We start from the raw sequence: 20696 nt of genomic DNA on the forward strand, positions 1-20696 counted from the left end.
CACAGGGTCAGCTCCTATCTGGCTGCCCACTGGGCACCAGCTTCCTGGGAGGGTTTTGTAAGTCTACTTTTGGTACCAGCGCTCTTCTCAGTTACCTGCCTTCCCTGGTTTCAGGTACCAGCTCTGAGTCTCCAAACAACATCTAGAGTCCTGATTGCAAATTCCTACCCACTCACATGAAGACAATCACCTAAATTAGTGGAGGAGTGGATTGTTCCACTCTTCGCCTACAAACACACTCTGCACACCACTTTCACGTTAACAATCTCATAATATCACTTCCATCACATGCCTCTTCCGCTTAAGAGTTTCCACTGGTTCTTTATAGCTTACTGTACAAGCTTCAAAGCTTCATCATGACTCCCAGCCACGCATTCCCCTAATTACTTCTTACCACTCTCCAGGAGCCACCTATGAGTTCAGCATCTCCTGTCTTCTCCCATCTGCCAAGCAAACAACATTCAGATTCTTTCCTCTTCAACGCCGACTTTGTGTCTCCTGGATACCTAAACCCCATAACCCTTCAGTGACCTGTAGCTGTTTGAGGCTTGGCTTGTTTCTCCAGTCAGATGACAGTAAACTCATTTAAAAGAATTGCTTACAACTCATGCACTACACTACGCATAAAACAAGTGCTTGATAAACATTTGTTCAACTAGTAGTAGTAAATATTTGTTCTCATTCATGATGTAGGAACTGAAATCTTCACATCAGCAAACATATACACCCATATGACCTTTTCTTTATCAGAACTGCCATGATTTCCAAATTATACGGAAGAGATCTTATTAAATGAGTAAGATACTTGCTTTGTGGCATCCCTGTGGGTATACGCGTACAATTTAGGTTTCTCTTAAGGAGAGTTCCTTCGTTAGTGGAGCATGAAATCTGAGACCCTGAATGGAATCCAAAATGGACCTTCCTTTCACTTTCACTCTCCAGTATTAAATCAAGGTTCCAGATTTACTATGCTATTAACAAGGTGGCCCAAGAAATAGTTCATCCTCCCCTTGCTCCCTTTCAAGCAGAGGAGCCAAATCAAAAGTGGGACTAACTTATCTAAACATCACAATATGCGAAAAACAAGCTGGGAACTATACAATCTCCCTTTTTGACTCCTTTAAGCACCAACCCAGCATTCTTGTTTTATGACTTTTATCTTAGCAAAATCTGATGCTTATTTTACTAAACGTGGCAAGAAAAATCAAAGCAAGGCCAAAATGGTGGCACTGAGTAAATTATTGGAACCAACTGAGAAACTTTGATGTGGTGTATGTTACGTACCATTAGAAGAGGCATAGAGGGCTTTGAGGAAATAGCCACAGACGTTTAGTGTCACCAGTTGATTCCTTTCACAGTGTAAAACTTCAATGTTGTTGAAAACCATAGCATCTAGATCACCAAGCTTATTGTCGCGCAGATCAAGCTGAGTGACATGCTGGAGAAAGTCCACTTCATCTGCTATTAGCCTCCTAATTACATTCAGTCTTGAGAGGAAAAGGACACACATACAGACTATAATTAACTGCAACGCTATAAATAAATGGCTACACCCTAATATGGTGAGGGACGGAGAAGGGACTCAAGTCTCACTGTATCATGGCCCTTCATGATTTCTTTAATCTCAGCATCTGGCCCTTCCTTAACTGGCCCGATTCTCTGGCTATTTTCAGCTACAACTGCATGAGGTCTTAACCTTGGTAATGTATTCTGAAACACAATTTAGATTCCTAAGGCCGGAGGAGAAGCATGCATGTTGATTTTACCTTAATTCATTTCAAGAGGGGGAAAAATCCACACTTATTTCCAAAGAATTTGGTTGAAAGAACACAAGAAACAAAACCCAGAACGGCCCATTAAGCTCATTACAACTGCACTGAATATTTAAGGAAGGAGTGAGGATAAGTGGGCAGGTAGGTGAGCAGCCATATGATACACATAGAATTAAAGGGTGAACTTGGAAAAAAAAAAATGAATGGGAGCCATATAGACACCAGAGATAGGAATGTAAGTATCTGGATTTTCAACTGGCTCAGGACCAAACACTGATTACCAAAACTATCTCCATCTTTAAAATATTGTTTGAAGAGAGCAGAGTGCAGAAAATACTGGAATTTGGCACCTAGAATTCACTGGGAAATTATAAAATGAAGGAAAAACATGGGTAGCAGCAAATCTAGGATAGAGCAGGGCACAGGGGAAAACTGGCAAAACCTCAGCCATGAGAACTAGTCAGCTAAGGGACCGAAGTTGCTGTGGATGAGCTGCCAAGAAGATAAGTAAGCAGCAAGGGGACCAGAAACCAATAAAACAAAGACACTTTTAGCTTCAAAGGGGGAGAAAAGCAGATGAAAATCTCAATTCATAGTTTGCTAGGCTACGCCCAACTTCTTGACAAACAACAAGAACCCTCTACTTCTCATTACAAAGCCAACAAAATGCTGAGATCATGCAACTGGTTAAAAGAGAATTAATATGATGGCTGGAGCTTAGAAAAAAAGCCAAAGGTTCTCGGTAGTGAATTTCTGCTCTTTGAAAACTGAAAAAATGATGCTAACTGAATTAATAGCAATATCATAAAGCCATTGAAACAAGAATGAGTGACAGCAAAGAGCTAGGATTCGTCAACCCGCAAGCCCAGCATATGGCCTCTTCAAAGGTCCTCAAGAGGATTTTTTTTGGCTCCTCTCTTTCTCATTCCAGGTTCTAAGATTTAAAAAAAAACTGGCCTCAACCTGGCAATTTGCCTATTTCCAAATGCCCACTAGATTCTAGAATATGTGTGCAGAATAAAAATGAAAACCAAATCTCATTCTGCATATAACAGACTTCAGGAATTTAAAAAATGACCCATGTTCTCCCTAATCTACACTTTATATTACCTTCATAATACGGAATTATCATCTTCATTTGAAATAGTTCCCCCCCACAATTTCATTGTATCGACACTAAAATAATTAAAGGGTTGGTTTATTGAGGAGACAGAAGAAGAGCTATAATGAGAAGGAAGTTAACATTCCCACTGTTCAGTTTAAGTTGCCAAGTTTGGTCAGGATCCAAGTATCAAAAGTTTCTGATACTCACACAATAGTACAACCATTTAGGATGAACCTTTAAAGAGGTAAAATATGGTTAAAGTTTCCTCCCAATAATCTCCTCAGTTAACACAGCCCTTTTATCTATTTCATAAACATTTACTGAGCATTACTTTGCAAGCAGTGAAAGGCTATGGTCACGGTGATGATGATGACCTATGGCTTTGTGTTGCTAAGACATGAAAGAAAGAAGGTATTTGTCAACAGACCTTGCAATTTGGTGAGGAAATCACATATGCTTTAATATATCAAGTAGGACTACACATATGAGATAAGTGCCATAAATGATGTACAAAATAAAAAGAATGGTCAAAAAGGATGTGATGGAAGAGGGAACATCTCATAGAAATCCCAAGGGCAGGCAGAACTGAACAGATGTAAATGGGGGGATAAAGCCATCCAAGAGGAAGCAGCAGGATGGCCTCCGGATGGAGAGAACACAGGGGGCGCTTCATGAATGACAGCAGGGGTCCCTCACAGTGCAGGGTACGGGAGAGGAGTGGGGCTATGGCTAGATACCTACTGGGTACTGTACCTACTAAAAGCTAACACTGGGGGCTCAAGGATCAGTAAGAACAGTGCTTCTCAAGTTACCCTTGGTGTAGACCTATTCTCTCAACTTCTAATCCATCACAGACTGATGTGCTGTCACAGAGCACACGACCAGCACACAACTCCCACCACCAGTGAGTTCACCAACACCGAAACAAGTCTATTCCCTGTACAGTGAGATGTGTCTACTATATGAGCCGACTTGGATATTGTGGCAATGCCGAATCACTATATGTTTCCAAAATGGTAAGTCTCAATTTCTATACATACCTCATCATGGAAAAGTATGAACTAGTCGGCTTGCCAGCACAGGTCAGAGGACCACACTTTGAGCAGCTCTGAGCTAGAGCCTCCTCCTCAAGGGACGCGCAGGCTAGCGGAAACCAGACAGGAGTGCTTAAATACCTTGAACTAGAGAACTGAAGGCTCTGAGCAAGACGGTGCTTGCTTGTGAGGCTGCACAATGGCAGCAGATGGCTCAGCCAGGACACAATAGTAGCAGTGAGAAGGAAAGGAAGGGACAAAGAGAAAAACTAGAGTGAAAGAAGAACTGATAGAATCTGGTAGTAAACTAGAAATAGAGTCAAAGTTTTGTGTCTGGATAACCAATGAAGTGGTGTCGCTAGCAGCAAAAATAGGAATCCAGGGGGAAGAACTGGTTGAATAAAGAAAATAAATTGAACTCTGCGTCACGTGTATCTGGTTAAATGTATCAATAGGGGAAAGCAAAGTGAAATTACCCAGCTGGCAGCTAAAGCAGAACTGCTTCCAAGAACAGAAACAAGGGTTAGAGAAAGACTGGGGAAGAATGAACACGGACATGAAAGGTGAACGACGAAGCCCTGGGAGCACAGGCAGCCACCATGGCAGAAACAGAAAGAGAAGTGACTAAGGAGGAATTATTAATGATGCCACAGAAGAAAGAATATCGGACTCAAAGAACACCAATAGAAGAAAAAGAGTAAGATTCAAAGAAAAGTGACTACTTTTCATCGGATGTAACATTTCCATCTGAAGGAATAAAAAACCGAATCAATAAAATGAGCCCTTTGCTTACAGAAACTAAGTGAAACTCCTCTTAAATCATTCCACTAGCTTCAATTTAAAATGTTAAGGCAAAATTAGGAGTGAATCTGCCCAGATTTTCCCTCCTCAGCTCAGTGGCCTAGATGGAAGCAGTTATCTACTCAGGATCAATCAACATTTACAGAGTGTTCAAAGTCTATTTTGGTATTTAAATATCCTGTAACTGATCTCATCTAAAAAGACCCAATTAGACCTAGAAATCTGAAGAATTTATAAGGCTTTTAATAAGAATAGTTACTTTTAGACATATTAGATTGATCTTATTTGTAAGTTAATTGAGATCAAGAGAAATGATGTTTTCTTATATGTACCAGGTAACTCAGAAATTCTTTCATGCTTGTTACCTGAGGTCAATAGGCTGAACAAAAAAGGGCTTAAATTCTCAAATATTTAGGTTTTCTAAATTGAAGTGACTTAGAGGCAAATAACGTTAACAATTTAGAAAGAAAGTTAACAATACAAAATGTTCGGTTCCCTCACTTGTCACATTCCAGAAAGTTCTCAAAGTCAGATAAATTATAACCATTTGTACTCCTTGAATTAAGAATTCTAGGTCTGAAAAATTGCTATCACTTTCCCACGTGTGACAGGCTTGATTCCTTTAGTCTGAGGAAAGGTTAAGTCATGCAACTCTTGGTGGGACAGGAATGAATGGGTTTCCAAGGCCAGACCACATGAATGGAGAAGAGAGGGGAGCAAAAGACGGTGTTACTTTATACTGACAAAACTTGACAGGTCTGAGTGAGGGTCTGGGTTATCAACAGAGGAAAAAAATGGGTAGTAAAGCAAGGAAAACAACCACCTTTGACAAACAGAGAGGTGTGAGGACGCCAAGAATGACAGCTGAGCAGGTTTCATGAGTAGAAAAGCACCTCAATCAGGTAATAGTAACAATACAAGCACACGTGCTGGGAGTGTGAGGTTGATAATTCCTTCTAAAACTCAGTGAATTCAGTTCTACTATTAACTGTAATTTAGAGATGAGAACATAGTTTGCACAGAGACATGAACTATCTCACCCAAGATTTAACATGGCTAGTACGTGGTCATCAATCAAAATTTAGAATAGCTTCTTCCTTGTGTACTGGCTCATTCTGCATTAGAAACTAAAAGAGAACCTGACTTACTAAGGATGATTACTGAGCATCTTTGCAGCAAGGACTGTGTTAGTGGTTTCCAGCTGGAGTTTAGCGTGATCGGGATTCAAACTGCAGGTCCCCTGCTCTTGCGAGGGGTGCGAGTGGAGGTTCTAGACAAACTTGGGCCTAACAAGAGATTATGAGTTTTATAATTTTGTGAAGAACAATAAACTAAAGGCAGAATCACTTGGAAGGAGAGACAGAAAATTAAAATAAATAAGTTACATAAATTAATACACTTAATTAAATGAATACATTAAGTTTGGGAAGCCAAGGAAATTAAAAAAAAAAAAACTGACAGAGGAGAGATGTTCAATGATGTCAAATGCCACAAGCCACAGAAAAGGCTAAGAGAGAAAAACACATAGTTTGCTCTCAATGATAGTTTTCATTCACCATAAATAGCTCTCTCTGACTCGATGGCCTCTGTCTATTCATGCAAATTAAAACTGGGTTCAAACTTACAAAACCAAATGAGACCTTCAAGACATGGTCATTCATCAACGAGAAAAATGGTAAAGCAAGTATCAGGTATGAGCAAACTCTACTATTAATCATTATTCTTCCCTCTGGGCAAAAATATAAAAATCGGCCTGAGTTGCAACTACCCAGGCTGCTTGCCTTGGCAGGAAAATGTCACCAAAAGGACTATAAACTAACCCCCAAATATAAGCCAACCACTCAAATGAGATATATTTCTTAAAAATGGTTACCTTAGATCCACATGTTTAATGTGAGGCATTTTTCGTAAAGCCTGTAGTCTAAGGGTCTCCATACAGTTTCCAGACATACAAAGTTTATCCACAGCCGTCAATTTCTCCAATACCTCTGGAATGTCAGTGAATTCATTGAAAGAAAGACCGAGATAACTAAGCTGATGCATGTTCTCCAACTCAGCAGGAAGGGTCTGGAGAAAGTTTCCATCCAACAAAAATGTCTGTAAGCTATTAAAGAAAACGTAAGAATCATAAAGAGGGCATGTCAATTTCACATCTTTATTATCAACATACCAGTTCCGTAAGTACAGATATTATTAGAAAAAGAAAATGCACTATCGTTTACAAAATGCATGAAGGATAGGCAGGGTCTGAGGCAATAATACATCAGAGAGAACAAAATCAGTGAGAAACACCTCAGTCTTTTATTGAAAATGAAAGTTACGACCAATTTCCCCAAGTTGGAGAGGCATAAATGGGAACAACAGGAGCCAACTGCAGTGTGAAAGCCATAGAAGACATCAAATACCCACATACCCATCTCTCATTGTTATTTTAAAAAATCAACCTCTAAGTCTTAGAATTCAACAACATAACTCAGGGAATGAGAAAGTAACCCCTCCTCCCATGCTTAGACACACTCATCCGTAGTCACATTCAGTTCTAAACAAGGATATTTTAACTTTTTTTTTTCAAGATTCTGAGTATAAAAGCTAACAAATGAACTCTACACTAGAGCCTTGATTTGGGGCCAAGAATTACATGACCAACATAACAAGTTAACTAATCGCATGTGCCTGATCAGCTCCCAGGGGGTTTCTGAGGGGACTCTGCAGTGAGGTCAAAGTACTCACTTGTGCATAACGCCAGCGGCTGCCGGGACTGCTCGCAGGGCGTTACACGACACATTCAGCTCCGTCAGCGTCGGGATGTTGCAGACTGCTAATGGGAAGTCCCCTAAATGATTATTGGAAAGGTTAAGACTCTTCAACTTGGTGAACCTATTACAACAGAACAAAACAAAGAAAAGACAAATGTCATAGATGCATAACTTCATATCATTTCAGCACAGCTTTACAGATAATCCAGCCCAACGCTAATTCAGCTGAGGAGGAAATGGAGCCCTCGAAGGTTAAGCAAGCAGCAGAGCTGGAACGCACATCTTCAGACCCAAAGGCCAATGTTTTCCCTAAAATACAAACATTATATTTATAAAACAAACACGTCACTCTAAAATAAGGTTGACTATTTGAGGAGGTGACATCTGCTGGAGTAAGTGTTTAGCTGTACCTCAGCCAGCTGAATTCACACACGTGTAAACGATAACGGACAGGGAGGGAAAAACCACGCAGATCTAGCTCTTCTGAATTTCTGGGTTGTCCCAGACAAGTCAAGAACTTTTTTGTTTCACCGCTCTCAACTGCAAACCTGAAATAATAAACAAACTACACTCTCTGGAAGGCAACCAAGTTTTGTAGTTCCAAACTGAAGAACCAATCATCATTCCTCAATCTCAATGCAACACTCGATACTGCTAACCATACATCCTTGAAAAAGTCTTCTCACTTCACTTGATTGTTTTCCTCACCCAGCCCCTTCCTCGCTCTCTCCAAACCTTTTCTCCTGTCGCCTCCTTTTTCCTTCACCTCCTCTTCCCTATGCCAGAGGCAAGTATTCCTCAGAGACTTGTTCTTTGTCAGGTTTTTTTTTCTCCCTATATTGTCTTCCTTGGAAGTAGTTTTTATTGCTCTGTGAACAAGCCTCTGCCCCATCACCCACCATCTCTTCTCTCCTGAGCTACACTACAACATTTCCTGCCCAAAATTGAACTTACCATCTTCATCCCAGCACTTTCTCCTGTTCTATTTCTGTTAAGGGCTCTTTCATTTTCTCGATTGTCCAAGCAACTGAAGAACTCATCTTTAAGTTTTACTTCACTCTGCACTCCTATATTTGGCCTATTGCCAACTTCTATACTTTTTCTATTTGAGATGAGAATCAGGTGAGTTATTGCATTATACTAATTTTAAAAACTACCCAAGCCTAAATACCAGGCAGTATGCACTATGCCTGGAACAGATACACATATCTTAAAAATAAATCCAATTCAATCCATCCAATCAGCATTTTAAAGAGACTATCATATAAACTATTTGTTGAATTCTATAATAAAAGGTGTTAAGCTTTGTTCTAAATAGCAACATAAAATTTATTCTATACAGAAGGCTGATCAAGTGCCTATTTGACAGGTTGAAACCTTGATTTTTTCATCTGGTTGTTTTATTGGATGGTGGAATATAGACCTAATTATATGCTAAATTTAAAAAACAAAACAAAACAAAACTTAAGAATTACTGCTAACCCTGAGTGATCATTTTTAAATTTGTTTTATATTTTACAATTTGATTCATTAGGGCTTCTTAAAACAAACAATGCTTATCGTCTATTCTGATTCTCTATGACCCACATAGCATGAGCTAGAATTACAGGGTTTATTATTTTTAGTTGAGGGGTTCTCAAAGTATTGTTGGGGAAGCCCAGAAGAGGTCCCTGACATTTTTTCAGGAGACTCCCAAGGCCAAAATTATTTCCATACTAAGTTGTCTAAGATGTCATTTGCCTTTTGCCACTCTCATTTTCTCCCAAGTGTCCAGTGGAGATTTCTAGCCAGCACATGTCTTTATGACACATCTGATTGGATGCAGAAACAGCCATGAAAATCCAACTATCTTCTAATAAGCTAGACATTAAAATATTTGTAAAAATATAAAACAATGGTACTTTTCTTCCTATTTTTTAGAAGTAATTTTTAATAAAAATATGTATGTTAACAAGAATGGGTTTATTTTTCTAAATGAATTAATAAATTATTTCTGAAGTTAAATTAGATTTTCTACTTAAATAAAAGCTGCTTAGGGTCCAGTCCTCAATTTTTGAGACAATAAAGGAGTCTTGAAATAGGGTTGCTAGATAAAATACAGGACATCCAGTGAAATTTGATTTTCAGATAAACAACAAATAATTTTTTTAGTATAAGTATGTTTCAAATATTGCATGGGACATAATTATACTAAAAAAAAAAGTATCTGTTGGTTTTCTGAAATTCAAGTTTAACTGGGTGTTTTTTTATTCCCCTCTAAATGTGGCAACTCTCTCCTGAAATAGATGAAACTGCTGTCCTAGTCCAAACAAAAAAGGATGCTTCTTTCTAGAGATGTTTCCTCATTTGGTAGAACTGGCCATAGTTTTAAAATACGAATGCAATTACACAACTTTTTTAAAAAAAGTTCCTTAAGGAAGGAAAGACCCACTAGACATTATTCAACACAGTGCAGTATGTGGGCGAAAAAATTAATCTATTATAATAAAATAATAATAAAATAGCCAAATGTTATTTTATAATCTCACCTCACAGATCTGATCATCAATTCTTAACTGGGCAGGTAGGTCATGATGGGTGGTCACACCCCAGGCATACAACCTCTTTAGCGAAGGCTTAGCTTTGCCTTAAGCCAGCCCTGTCCATTATTTCGCTATACATCTAGGTTAACACACCTTTGAAATGCCTCTTTTTCAGGCTCCTTGGAAGCATAACTACTCTCAAAAGAGCACATAATCTTAACTATCCTGTAACCCGTTTGCCCCCTTGCTTTCTTCCACCTTCATGTCACCCTCCTTCCATGCTCTCCTTAATTCCAAATGCATAAAAACAAACTGCAAACTCAATCTCCAGAGCACTTGAGGTCTTTGCTTCCTGGCATTGTCATCAGTTTGGTTCAAATAAACTCATAAAACTTCTCAACAGGTTTGGATGTTTCTTACATCTACAAGTACGTACAAAGACTTTTCAGAAAGTAGAAGCATCACAATTCTAGTAATTATTTAAGTGGAAAATGGGAGCATTGGCTTTTGGAAAAGTATGTATCAACAATGGGGGGAGGGATATACATCTATGCAAACAAATTTACTAGGACCACTGGACTCCTGAGAACAAAGGAAAGCAGTAGTGAGTTGAATGACTAAAAGACAGCTGACAAGCTTAAATGGAAGAGAAAAAAAGCAAACAAACTCTTAACAAGTACCCTGCATTAGATTTATGCATACAGAAACACAAAATCTTTAGTTTTTAAAATGGTAACCAGCTCTAAATATAAAGAAGTGCAATTGTTCTTTGGATCAGTTCAAGGACAAAAGCACTACCCGACCTTATGGAGAAGAACGCTGCCCTCAGTCCCAGGGGCGAAGCGGCCCCTCCAGAACAAGGAGTCTGAGCTCCCCTACCCTAAATCTGCCCTGTTCAGTCAGATACCACCAGCACCAGGGGGCTACTGGGCACCTGAAATGGGGCTTGCCTAAATTGAGATGTTCTCTAAGTATAAAATACACACTGGATTTCGAAGACTTAGTACAAAAAGTATGCAAACTCTAATAACTTTTTTGGAACTGATAATTTTGACATACTGAATTAAATGAGATATATTATTAAAATCAATTTCAGCTGTTGTTTTCTAACCTTTTCTTATGTGGCCACCAGAGAATTTAAAATGACTTATGTGGCTCCCGTTATATTTCCATTGGAGACGCGCTCTCCTCATCCTAACCGTAGCAGGACCCGGAATTCCCTAACCAAATGACACCAAATCTGTTCTCAGCGCTTGTGCGGGCCTCCTCCCGGGGCCCACCCTGCCATAGCACGCTCTAGGGGTGGACATGAAACCGGAGGCCAGACGAGCCCAGGCTCATGCTGCCTGCGCCCTCAGCCGATAGACCCACACAGGAGCTGGGTCATAGAATAAGCGTTGATTATCTGAGCACAGGGGGTCTGAGAAGGCAGCAGGTTAACACCTCCAAAAACTGCCTTCACATTCTCAGACTGGCTGGGGACATTGAAGGGGAAATCTGGGTGTTCTTCCAGAAGCTACGTGAAGGTGCCAGGGGTCTGCATGGAGCCTTCCCTCTGGCTACGTGGTTCTCTGGTGGAGTCAACAATCCAGGGACAATGATGGGAGTAGCCTGGTAAACCACTGAGATTGTGATCAATAAGCCTAAGAGTATTAATCATGAGTTTCAGGATAATTTTCTAAAACAGGGAACTGGGTGGGACATGGGACATTCCTAGCTCAAGCTGCAGGGGGATGATCTATTGTTAAGCTATGGGAAGGTCAAGGAAAGGTGAAGCCGGGGACAAGGCACGGCCTCTACTTTGGGGGTGCCAACCGGGCCCTGATTCAGACAAAGCTTGGAAGTATGGGCTGTGTGTCCACACCCTCGCAGTGTGAAGGATGGAGCTAGAGATGGGACGAGAAGAGATTTGGGCCACTGGGCCAGCTCTCCCCATGGTGCCATATCCAGCGCAGAATCCCAAAGGATCTGAGAATTTTACATTTTAAAATATGCTTACAGGCGTGGGGGTTCAGAACAAGTCACCCAAATGTGCCTCTCTGGTATGCAGATTGTTCTACCCCTCCCTTAACTACCTAGATACCTAGAAGAACTTGACTTAGAGGCCTTGCCCACAGTAAGAGGTTACTGGAGATAACCTTTTGTGACCTCTCTGTAGGGCAGGGGTAACATTTACTAAACACCTGCTCTTCTCATCATCCTGCAATGACCTTTTTAAGCCCCTGAGGCACCTTACCTCATCCCTAGCTCAGACTGTCTTATATACTGATTTGCCCTTTCTACCTCCAACCATAGGGGTCTCTCTCGCGCCTGTTTGGGGAGTTCCCGTACATATGTATGTAATGAAATTTGGTTTTCTCTTGTTAATCCGTCTCATAATTAAATTTGGTTTTCTCTTGTCTCATGTCCATTTGATTATCAGACCAGCTGAAAGAACCCTGAGGATAGAGGAAAGTTTCTTCCTCCCCCACACAGGTCATTATAAAAGTATATTTGTCAAGGTAGGAGGAGAGATTGTATTTTATTTGACAGTTTGTTAGCTTATTTATAACTTAAATATTGAGATGTATAGTATGGAGCCTCCATTTATACTCTTGCGCTAGACCTGTACTTTTTAAGGACTGATTCTGATTTATAAGTATCTTAAGTTTCTCTCACTCCTTCTCACTACATTCCCCACCTCCCTCATCTTCCTCCCTGTGCAGCCCACCCCACAAACTCTTCCCAGAAAAGAACAGCATTCAGCAGACTTATTTAGCAAACAAAGCCTGGATTGTTTCTGAGAACTCAAGTTCTTGATCAGAACACATTAAAACTCATCTGTTTTGGAAACTCTAACCCTTAGCCTTCTAAGAGTCCCATTTTTTTCTTAATAGATATGGAAAGCAGTCAGATTACAGGTATCTGCCAATTCAAAAACCCTTTCAGAGAAAGATAAGAAGTAATGTCCACCTAGAATCTACTTCCCTCAGGTCTTAAAATGTACGAAACAGATACCTGGAGGCAATTTTAAGTTAAAAGAGAGATAAGAGATCAAAATGGGGAGTGGATGACCTTTCCTCCCTTTACTCCTTCCTTCAAAAAGAATGCAGAGAGCAAGGTGACAACACACTCTGAGGGAGGAAAAAAACTAGAAAATCGTTCTGTCCCCTAAAAATAAGACTTTTAGCTTTGTCATGCTAACAGATGAGCCAGATAAGTTATCAGATGTGCACAGACCCAAAACTGGTTTTGGAAAAATACATATCTGGTGAAATATTTTATACAACTTTATTTTAAATTGATATTACAGTTCTTAAACCTTACAGTTAAATCCTTAAAGTGAAGTTATATTATATTCATTCAGGCTACAGATATTTATTTCTTCATAGCTGTTCCATGTAGGTAAGCAGAGGAGAATCAGAGCATCACAAAATTTAAGATTAATAAAAATTATTTTAATGATGATTATAATAACTATAGTGGTCAGTTTAGCAATAACAAGGGATGATTCTTTTTGATGTTTTAGAAACTGAAAGTACAAGAAACTGTGGTTTTGAAAAACATCTGTTATATGTGTCTATGCACACACAGTTACTTGAAATGGATATATTTTCCTTATTTCTCAAGGTTATCAAAAGTGAGAGAAGGGACTTTTGAAATCATTTTTTTTCACATCCCAAGCTCATAGATTTAAACAAAACAAAAACAACAACAACGAAAAACAGGCTCCAAGAAATTGTGTGTCTGTCGCATACAACTTGAATTTAATGCTTTTCAACATCAAGACTCCTTCTCATCTTTTCTGCTGTTCTTTTATTCCATTTTATTGAAGAGTTTCATATAAGTGGTATCAATTACTGTAAGTCTAAGTCACAGGTCAGACAATGGCCTCAGAGTAGTGTCTGGAAAGCACTCCCTTTTCATCCTCACTTCCCCCTACAGAGAGGAGCATTATTGGCAACCGAGGACAATGACTATTTTGAACACTATGTACATGTACGTTCAAACCAATTAAGGCACAGCCCAGTGCTCCCAAAATACCCAACAACTGAACAGACTGACTCCACTTTCCCGAGGAAGCAATACGCTTTAAGGAAAGAGATACTGTTTCTGTTGTAATAGAGCTCAGAGCAGGGAAAAGAAATCAAGTTAATTTTTATCCAGAGTCTAATAAAGAGTAATCTTAGTTAATTCCTAAAATGAAGTCACCGGGTACAGTATTACAGTATCACATTAGCAAGTGGTAATGAGCATTGCGGGCCTTGAGAACTCAGGTCTGTCTGCACCCAAAGTTCCAAGGCACACTTCTGTTTTTTAATACCAAGTATCATAAAAAACTACAATCAACTAAACACACTTGATAATCTACAAAGATAAAAAACTCTAACAGTATATGTTCACAAAGACACACTGAAGTCACTTTCAAACAAGGTATCCTGTAAGGACCATACAACAAAATTTGTGATTATTTACCAACGTGGGGGCCTTGAGATGATGGGAGGTCAACAGCGGGGCACAGGGAAAGATGGTAAAATGGAGTTGATAATATCACCGCTTCGTTAAATTCATGACATTTCTTTCATTGGCATCTCCTACTGTATATACATTATAAAAGTATAGTAACAAATGCGCCAAACTATCCAGGGGTTTTATCTATTAACGTTCTTCACCTTTCCTTTCTTTCTCCAACTTCACAGCCATACTAATTAACAGCAAAGGAGGAACAGCACACACCTTGTAACTGCTACGGAGGAAATACAGCAATCAGTTTTATCCCTGCTCTTGTCTAGCTACCCTTTAGACAGCAGTGTATATACCACGCTAATGTATTTATAGTCTATACTTAGCTTTAAATGGATTTTTTCCCTCAGTCACTACATTTTCAGGTATACTATTCCAAACCACTTCCTTGGGCAAATCATTCAACTCTACAAAAGGGAAGCCTGCTTAACTTCTTACACTAAATTGAAAGGTTAAAATGTATCATATGCATGCATCCAATTTCCCTTCTTTTATTAGGTAGATACATGGGTTTTTTTTAAAAAAAACCACAGCTCTATGATCTTACTTCATTCTGGCTTCCAAAAAACTACTTGGGAGCAAGTGCTCCTTAGAAAATAAGGTGGAGCCATGTTTTCCAAGGGCAGAAAAGAAAAAGCAAAGATTCTACGATATCAAACTTAAGCAAAAAAAAGGCTGCTAATGCCCATATGCCTCCCCATCCTGGGCTCGTTTTGTCAGAAGCACAGGAGTGCTTAACCTTTTCTCCTTTCTTAGCGTTTCTCCACTGAATCTACCCACACTCCAAAATTCATGTAGAAAATTCTTTTTACATCTGAGCTAAAGGGAATGAATGGGGATATGGATATATATATGATCCAAAACCAAATAAATAGCATGATGCTATTTGGAGACATAATACTAATTAACTTTTAGATCCATCTAAATCTTCAGTCATTTTCCTTCCATGAACTAAGGATATACCAGTAAAATGTAACTGTAAAGTAAAATAACAGTATGGTGGAAGTAGTTCTATTTTAAAACATATTCCAAATGTGCTTAAAATGAGTGCCACACATTACATTCGTGAAGAGGAAACCATACTTGTTTTACTCAGTGAGTCAGAGTAAAATCAGAATTATTTTCTGGAGTTATCATTCACCACAACTGGGTCAATTAGAAAAGGATTCCCTGGGTGACTGGGTTTCCGTTTCATAGTAACAGTCCATGTTTTTTCCTTGTGTGGGGACATGCTAATGCACTTTGGAAATTATTAGGCTTCCGTATTAAGTAATGAAGGACCTGCTGCTGTTGTAAGCCTAGCTTTGGGCTTCGTCCCGTGCTTTCTATTCATTGTGAAAAGCAGGCTCCTAATAATGGTTCTGAGTGGTTGCACCTTAGTGGAGTAGTGCCAGGCTGTCACTACATTAACTTTTAAGGGAAAGACTGATTTTATTTGATTACCAAAATAATACACGCTCATTCTAACAAGTCAAACTATAGGAGCACATAAAAAAAAGTTCTCTCTCCAGCTTCTTTCCAAACTCCATCCTCCTGAGATAACCAGTGTCAATAGTGTGGTATATGAGGTGTGATCAGAAAATATGGTAAATGTTTAAATTTTAAAAAAATATATTAACCGTAAAAGACACATTGCCATTAATCCCCCTCAAAATACTCCCCCTCTCTTTGAACACTCATCCCATCATTCTTGCCACTTTCTGAAGCAGTGCTGGAAGTCCTCTTTTGTGAGTGTCTTTGGTTGTGCTGTCGTGGCTGCCTTGATGTCTTAAATCGATTCAAAATGTTTACCTTTCATGGTCATTTTGACTTTGGGGAAGAGCCAGAAGTTGCATGGTGCCAGATCCAGTGAATAGGATGGATGAGGACACACCGTGTTTTTATTGACAGAAATCGCAGTATACCAGAAGCGATGTATGGAGTTTTTCTGTTGGGATCACAAAATATGGTGAATGTTGATGCCGAGTGCCATCCAATGGAAAGACAGGGATCTTCAATACAGGAAGCAGTGCATTAAACCTTAGTAACAGTGTGTAACAAGTTGCAACTTGTTCAGTGCAGTCAGTCGGGTGTGAGCTATGGTTGAGAGAAGCTGTGCTTTAAAGTGTGCTATAAATCATGGGTCACAAACAATGCATTAACATGAAATGGGCAAAAGGTTTCATCTTCCAACATCACAACTCTCCGTGTCACACATCGCTTCTGGTACGGCAATTTCTGTCAAATAAAAACATTACGGAGTGTCCTCATCCACCTTATTCAATGAATCTGGCACTGTGTGACTTCTGGCTCTTCCCCAAAGTCAAAATGATTCAGGACATCAAGGCAGCCATGAAAGCACAACTAAAGACACTCACGAAAGAGGACTTCCAGAACTGCTTCAAAAAGTGGCAAGAATGATGGGGTAAGTGTGTTCAAAGCAAGGGGGATTAATGGCAATGTGTCTTTTACTATAATAAATTTCTTTTTTTATTTAAACATCCACTGTATTGTTTGATCACACCTCCTAAACCTTCCAAAACTTTTCCTCCTTACAAAACACATACATGCATAAATAGGCAATAACCTCCCTACCTATTTTTTGAGAGGGATTACACCACACACATTTCTTTTACAACTTCTTTTCTCATCTAACACAAGTAAATCATCTTTCTGAGTCAGTACATAAAAATCTAACTCACTCTTTTGACAGCTGCATAATACAGAGTGCAAATGTACCACAATTTATTCCATCCCTCCACTGACATTAGGAATTTTTTTATGCTATTAAAATTCAGCATATCCATTTCTACATCAATGATTTTATTTTGCAATATTTAGGGGGGCCCGATGCCTTATCCATAATTCTGAATCCAACAGGCTCTGAAAATTCAAAGATTTTTCATTGATTCATGTGGTGGTAAAAGCTGACCTAAACTGATGTGAATTGTCACTTGTTCTCTTTACAAATATGAATGTGTTTGCTTATGGAGTGCTTTAGAAATATGGAATGTGTTTGCTTACATCCCAAACCTTGCTGGAAGTATAATATACAGTATATGTACTGCATTGTCTCCAACAATCTATAAACCTCTGAAATCTGAAATACAATTGGCCTCAAGAGTTTTAGATAAAGGACTGTGAACCTGTATTTCTAAAAACATAATGGATTGGTCCAAGAGCATATACAATTTAAATTATAATACGTACTGCAAAATTACCAAGAAGTTGTAGAAATTCACTCTCACAATCAGCCACGCAGGAGGCTTTCTTTCTACGATACCCTCACTAGATTTACGTTAGCATCCTTTCCGTGGCTGCTAATCTGGTGGGCAAAAAGTGATAGGTATCAGGTCGTTTTAGTTTATGTTTATGAGTGAAGTTCAGCTTTTTGTGAAGTTCATCTTCTCTGAAACACATTCATATACTTTGCCCATGTTTCTACTGGGTTGCTCATCTTTTACTTACCAACTTGTGGGACCTCCCTGAACGCTATGTGCCACACACTGTTGCATCTATGTCACATGACACTCCCAGCTTAGTGTTTTGTTTTTCCCACTCTGCTAATGGTGATTTTTCCAACACATTAATTTTTATTTGCTCAAATTTGGCAACACTTTCCTTTATGGAGCCTATGTTTTTCACCTTGCTTGAGAAGATCCTCTAATTCCACCCAACGTGGTATAAATGTTCTCCTCTATTTCCTCCTACTATTTATTTATGTATTTTATTTTTTAAACCTAGATCTTTATTTCGCCTGACATTTATTTTTACATATAATGTTGGGTAGAGGTCTAATTATTTTTCTGCTGGTAACTAACTATGCCAACACCACTTATTAAATAAATCATCCTTTTCAATATCCATTCCATTTAAATAAGTTTCATAGTACACTAGGGGAAGAGAGAACAGAAAGAGAAAGGTTGGTGCTGTTCAAAGAAAACAGACAAAGAGAAAAACTTGGGTACGTACTCAAGTCACATTTATTTTTTGTTTCTTCTTCCTTTTTTTCCAAGACAATTTATAAAATCAAGCGCCTACACCTTTGTTCTTCCTAGGAACCCACCTTACGGTTTTGAGCTGGTAAAATGCTTTAATAAAGTGATTTGTTTGACAGAGTAGCTTTCTATCTTTAGAAGAGCAAATCTGGGGAACGGTATCAAAGAAATTTTTACAAATGTGTACTGAATGCACTTACTCTCAAGAAGCCTTAGTTCAGTCAATGAGTAAAAGAGACATTGGTCAGTAACTTGCTTGATTTATCTTCTATGCACTCCTCAAAACAACGTGCAGAAGACTTCTGTCTCTTGGATGCAGAGGAAAGAAACACCTGTGCTCCTCTGGACTTGTCTATGGTTGTGGCAGCATGAGAAATGGCTGGGCCTGCAACAGAACTGCTGGGAACACCTATGCTTCAGAAGGCATGACTCAACTCCTGTTAGCTCTCACACTGCTCTCCACACCCCCAATTGCACTGCCCTGGAACTGAACTCTCATGGGTGACTTCTCCATTTCTTGGTATAGCGTTCTTTTTTCCTGTTGTCCCTTTACGACTCCTGAAATGAGTCCACATGAACTCATGTATGCTGTTCGGTTCCAAGAGCAGTCCACCAGCCTCCTTCCCGTTAGCACCTGCCAGGGTCTTCTGGGAGGTTCAGCCTGCACAAATGCTAATGTGGCACATGACCAGCTTCTCAACACTTGAGCCAAAAATAAACAGAAACCATTCCGTCTTAATCCTAATCACCATAAATGACTCTCCATATAAGCAAAATAAGCATATTGTCTTCTCATATGACTAGAAAACAAAAATAAACACATGCATATTTTACTTGGATAACAATGAAAATTTATAGCCACAAAAGGATTTGAGTAACATTTTCTTAAGAACTGCTGCAGATGTTACAAAGCAGAATAAGTATACCAAAGCTACAGCTGACAGACATAATTTTTCCAAAATAATAATCAAGGAAATAGAGAACACTCAATGTTGGCAATAATTATAATGGACATATTGCTGCAAAGGCAAATTAAAGCATTCCCTAAAGACAGAAAATTTTATTTTAATCTCTCTTTTAAAATAATTCAAACAGGGGGCACTTATTGGTTCCTTACTTTGTGCCAGACCCTAGGCTAAATTAAATAGACACAACAGTCAATATAGGAAAGGGGACGGGGTATGCAGGAGCAGGCTTTCATGAATCAAATAAGTATATTATATAGAAAGCAACTCCAAATCCTAAGACACCAATTATGTGGAAATAGAAGTAATTAGATCTACAGTAACCCTGCACTAATCCATGAAAACAGTGAGTCATAAGCAGCGTAAATCTGCCATTTTCTGATTCTTTTCTAAATTGGCAATACAATGATCAAAAAGACAAACAAGAAATATGTTATCATGTTACAGTTATCTCTCTTACGAAATGGATTCTGTATTCAATTTATCCATGACTACAATTTTTTTTCATTTCAACATATCTGCCATAGGTAGCCAATTTAATTACAATACTATTCAAGACATGTTTAATATTAACCACTACACGAGGATAAATAACAAAAATGTATGTTGCTTAGGTTATCCTTTGTTAAATTATAGCTGTTCAATTTGTTATAACTTTCAGGGGAGATTTCAAGAGGCACTCCTCACACGGCCATTTCTGTGACATAATCTCACAAATATGTAAAAAGAAGATTTCTGTAAAAGGAAAAAGACAGATTGCTATTTCCACCCCTCTTTTCAAACCAAAAGGAAGAAGATCCACATAGTATTCTTGGATAAAATCCCAGTTGAGTCATACACGGATATATAAAAATGAAAACCAGATAATCTATCAAGGATATTAGATTATCAAAGGAGAAAGTGAGCATAAGCTAAAGCCAGAGAAAATAATTATGTCATGAAAATGTGCTTAGATGTGAGTAGCTTATGTTCACATCACAAATAGACCAACCATATCTGGTAGTTAAAAAGGAAAAATCCAACACCAAAAAGTTTACTAGGTATATAAAAAAGGTCTAATCCTAGGACTGAACCACACATTCTCCAAACATTTCCTGAGTTCTTATGCACAGAGGTGTGTGAGGCATACAAAAGTGAATTAGGCATGGTTCTCACCCTCCAGGAACTTGAAACAGTTTGGGAGCAAAGCCGCTATAATACAAAGTAGAAGATGAAAACATACTGGAAAAAAAATAATACCATGAGTCCTTAGAGAAGAGAG

General features: G+C 38.8%; 1 protein-coding gene across 1 annotated transcript in view; it reads right to left on the bottom strand.

Annotated features, from left to right (window-relative positions):
- PHLPP1 (PH domain and leucine rich repeat protein phosphatase 1) overlaps nt 1–20696 on the bottom strand; it is a 177709-nt gene that overhangs the window by 43171 nt on the left and 113842 nt on the right. Inside the window, exons 5-7 of the mRNA XM_019729352.2 lie at nt 7443–7589; nt 6586–6816; nt 1285–1487 (exon numbers count right to left, since the gene is read on the bottom strand). Of these exons, the coding sequence (XP_019584911.2) occupies nt 1285–1487; nt 6586–6816; nt 7443–7589 (581 nt within the window). The remainder of the gene's footprint in view (nt 1–1284; nt 1488–6585; nt 6817–7442; nt 7590–20696) is intronic.

The sequence above is a fragment of the Rhinolophus sinicus genome, linkage group LG09 (genome assembly GCF_036562045.2).
Source record: "Rhinolophus sinicus isolate RSC01 linkage group LG09, ASM3656204v1, whole genome shotgun sequence".
Classification (NCBI taxonomy): Eukaryota; Metazoa; Chordata; class Mammalia; order Chiroptera; family Rhinolophidae; genus Rhinolophus; species Rhinolophus sinicus.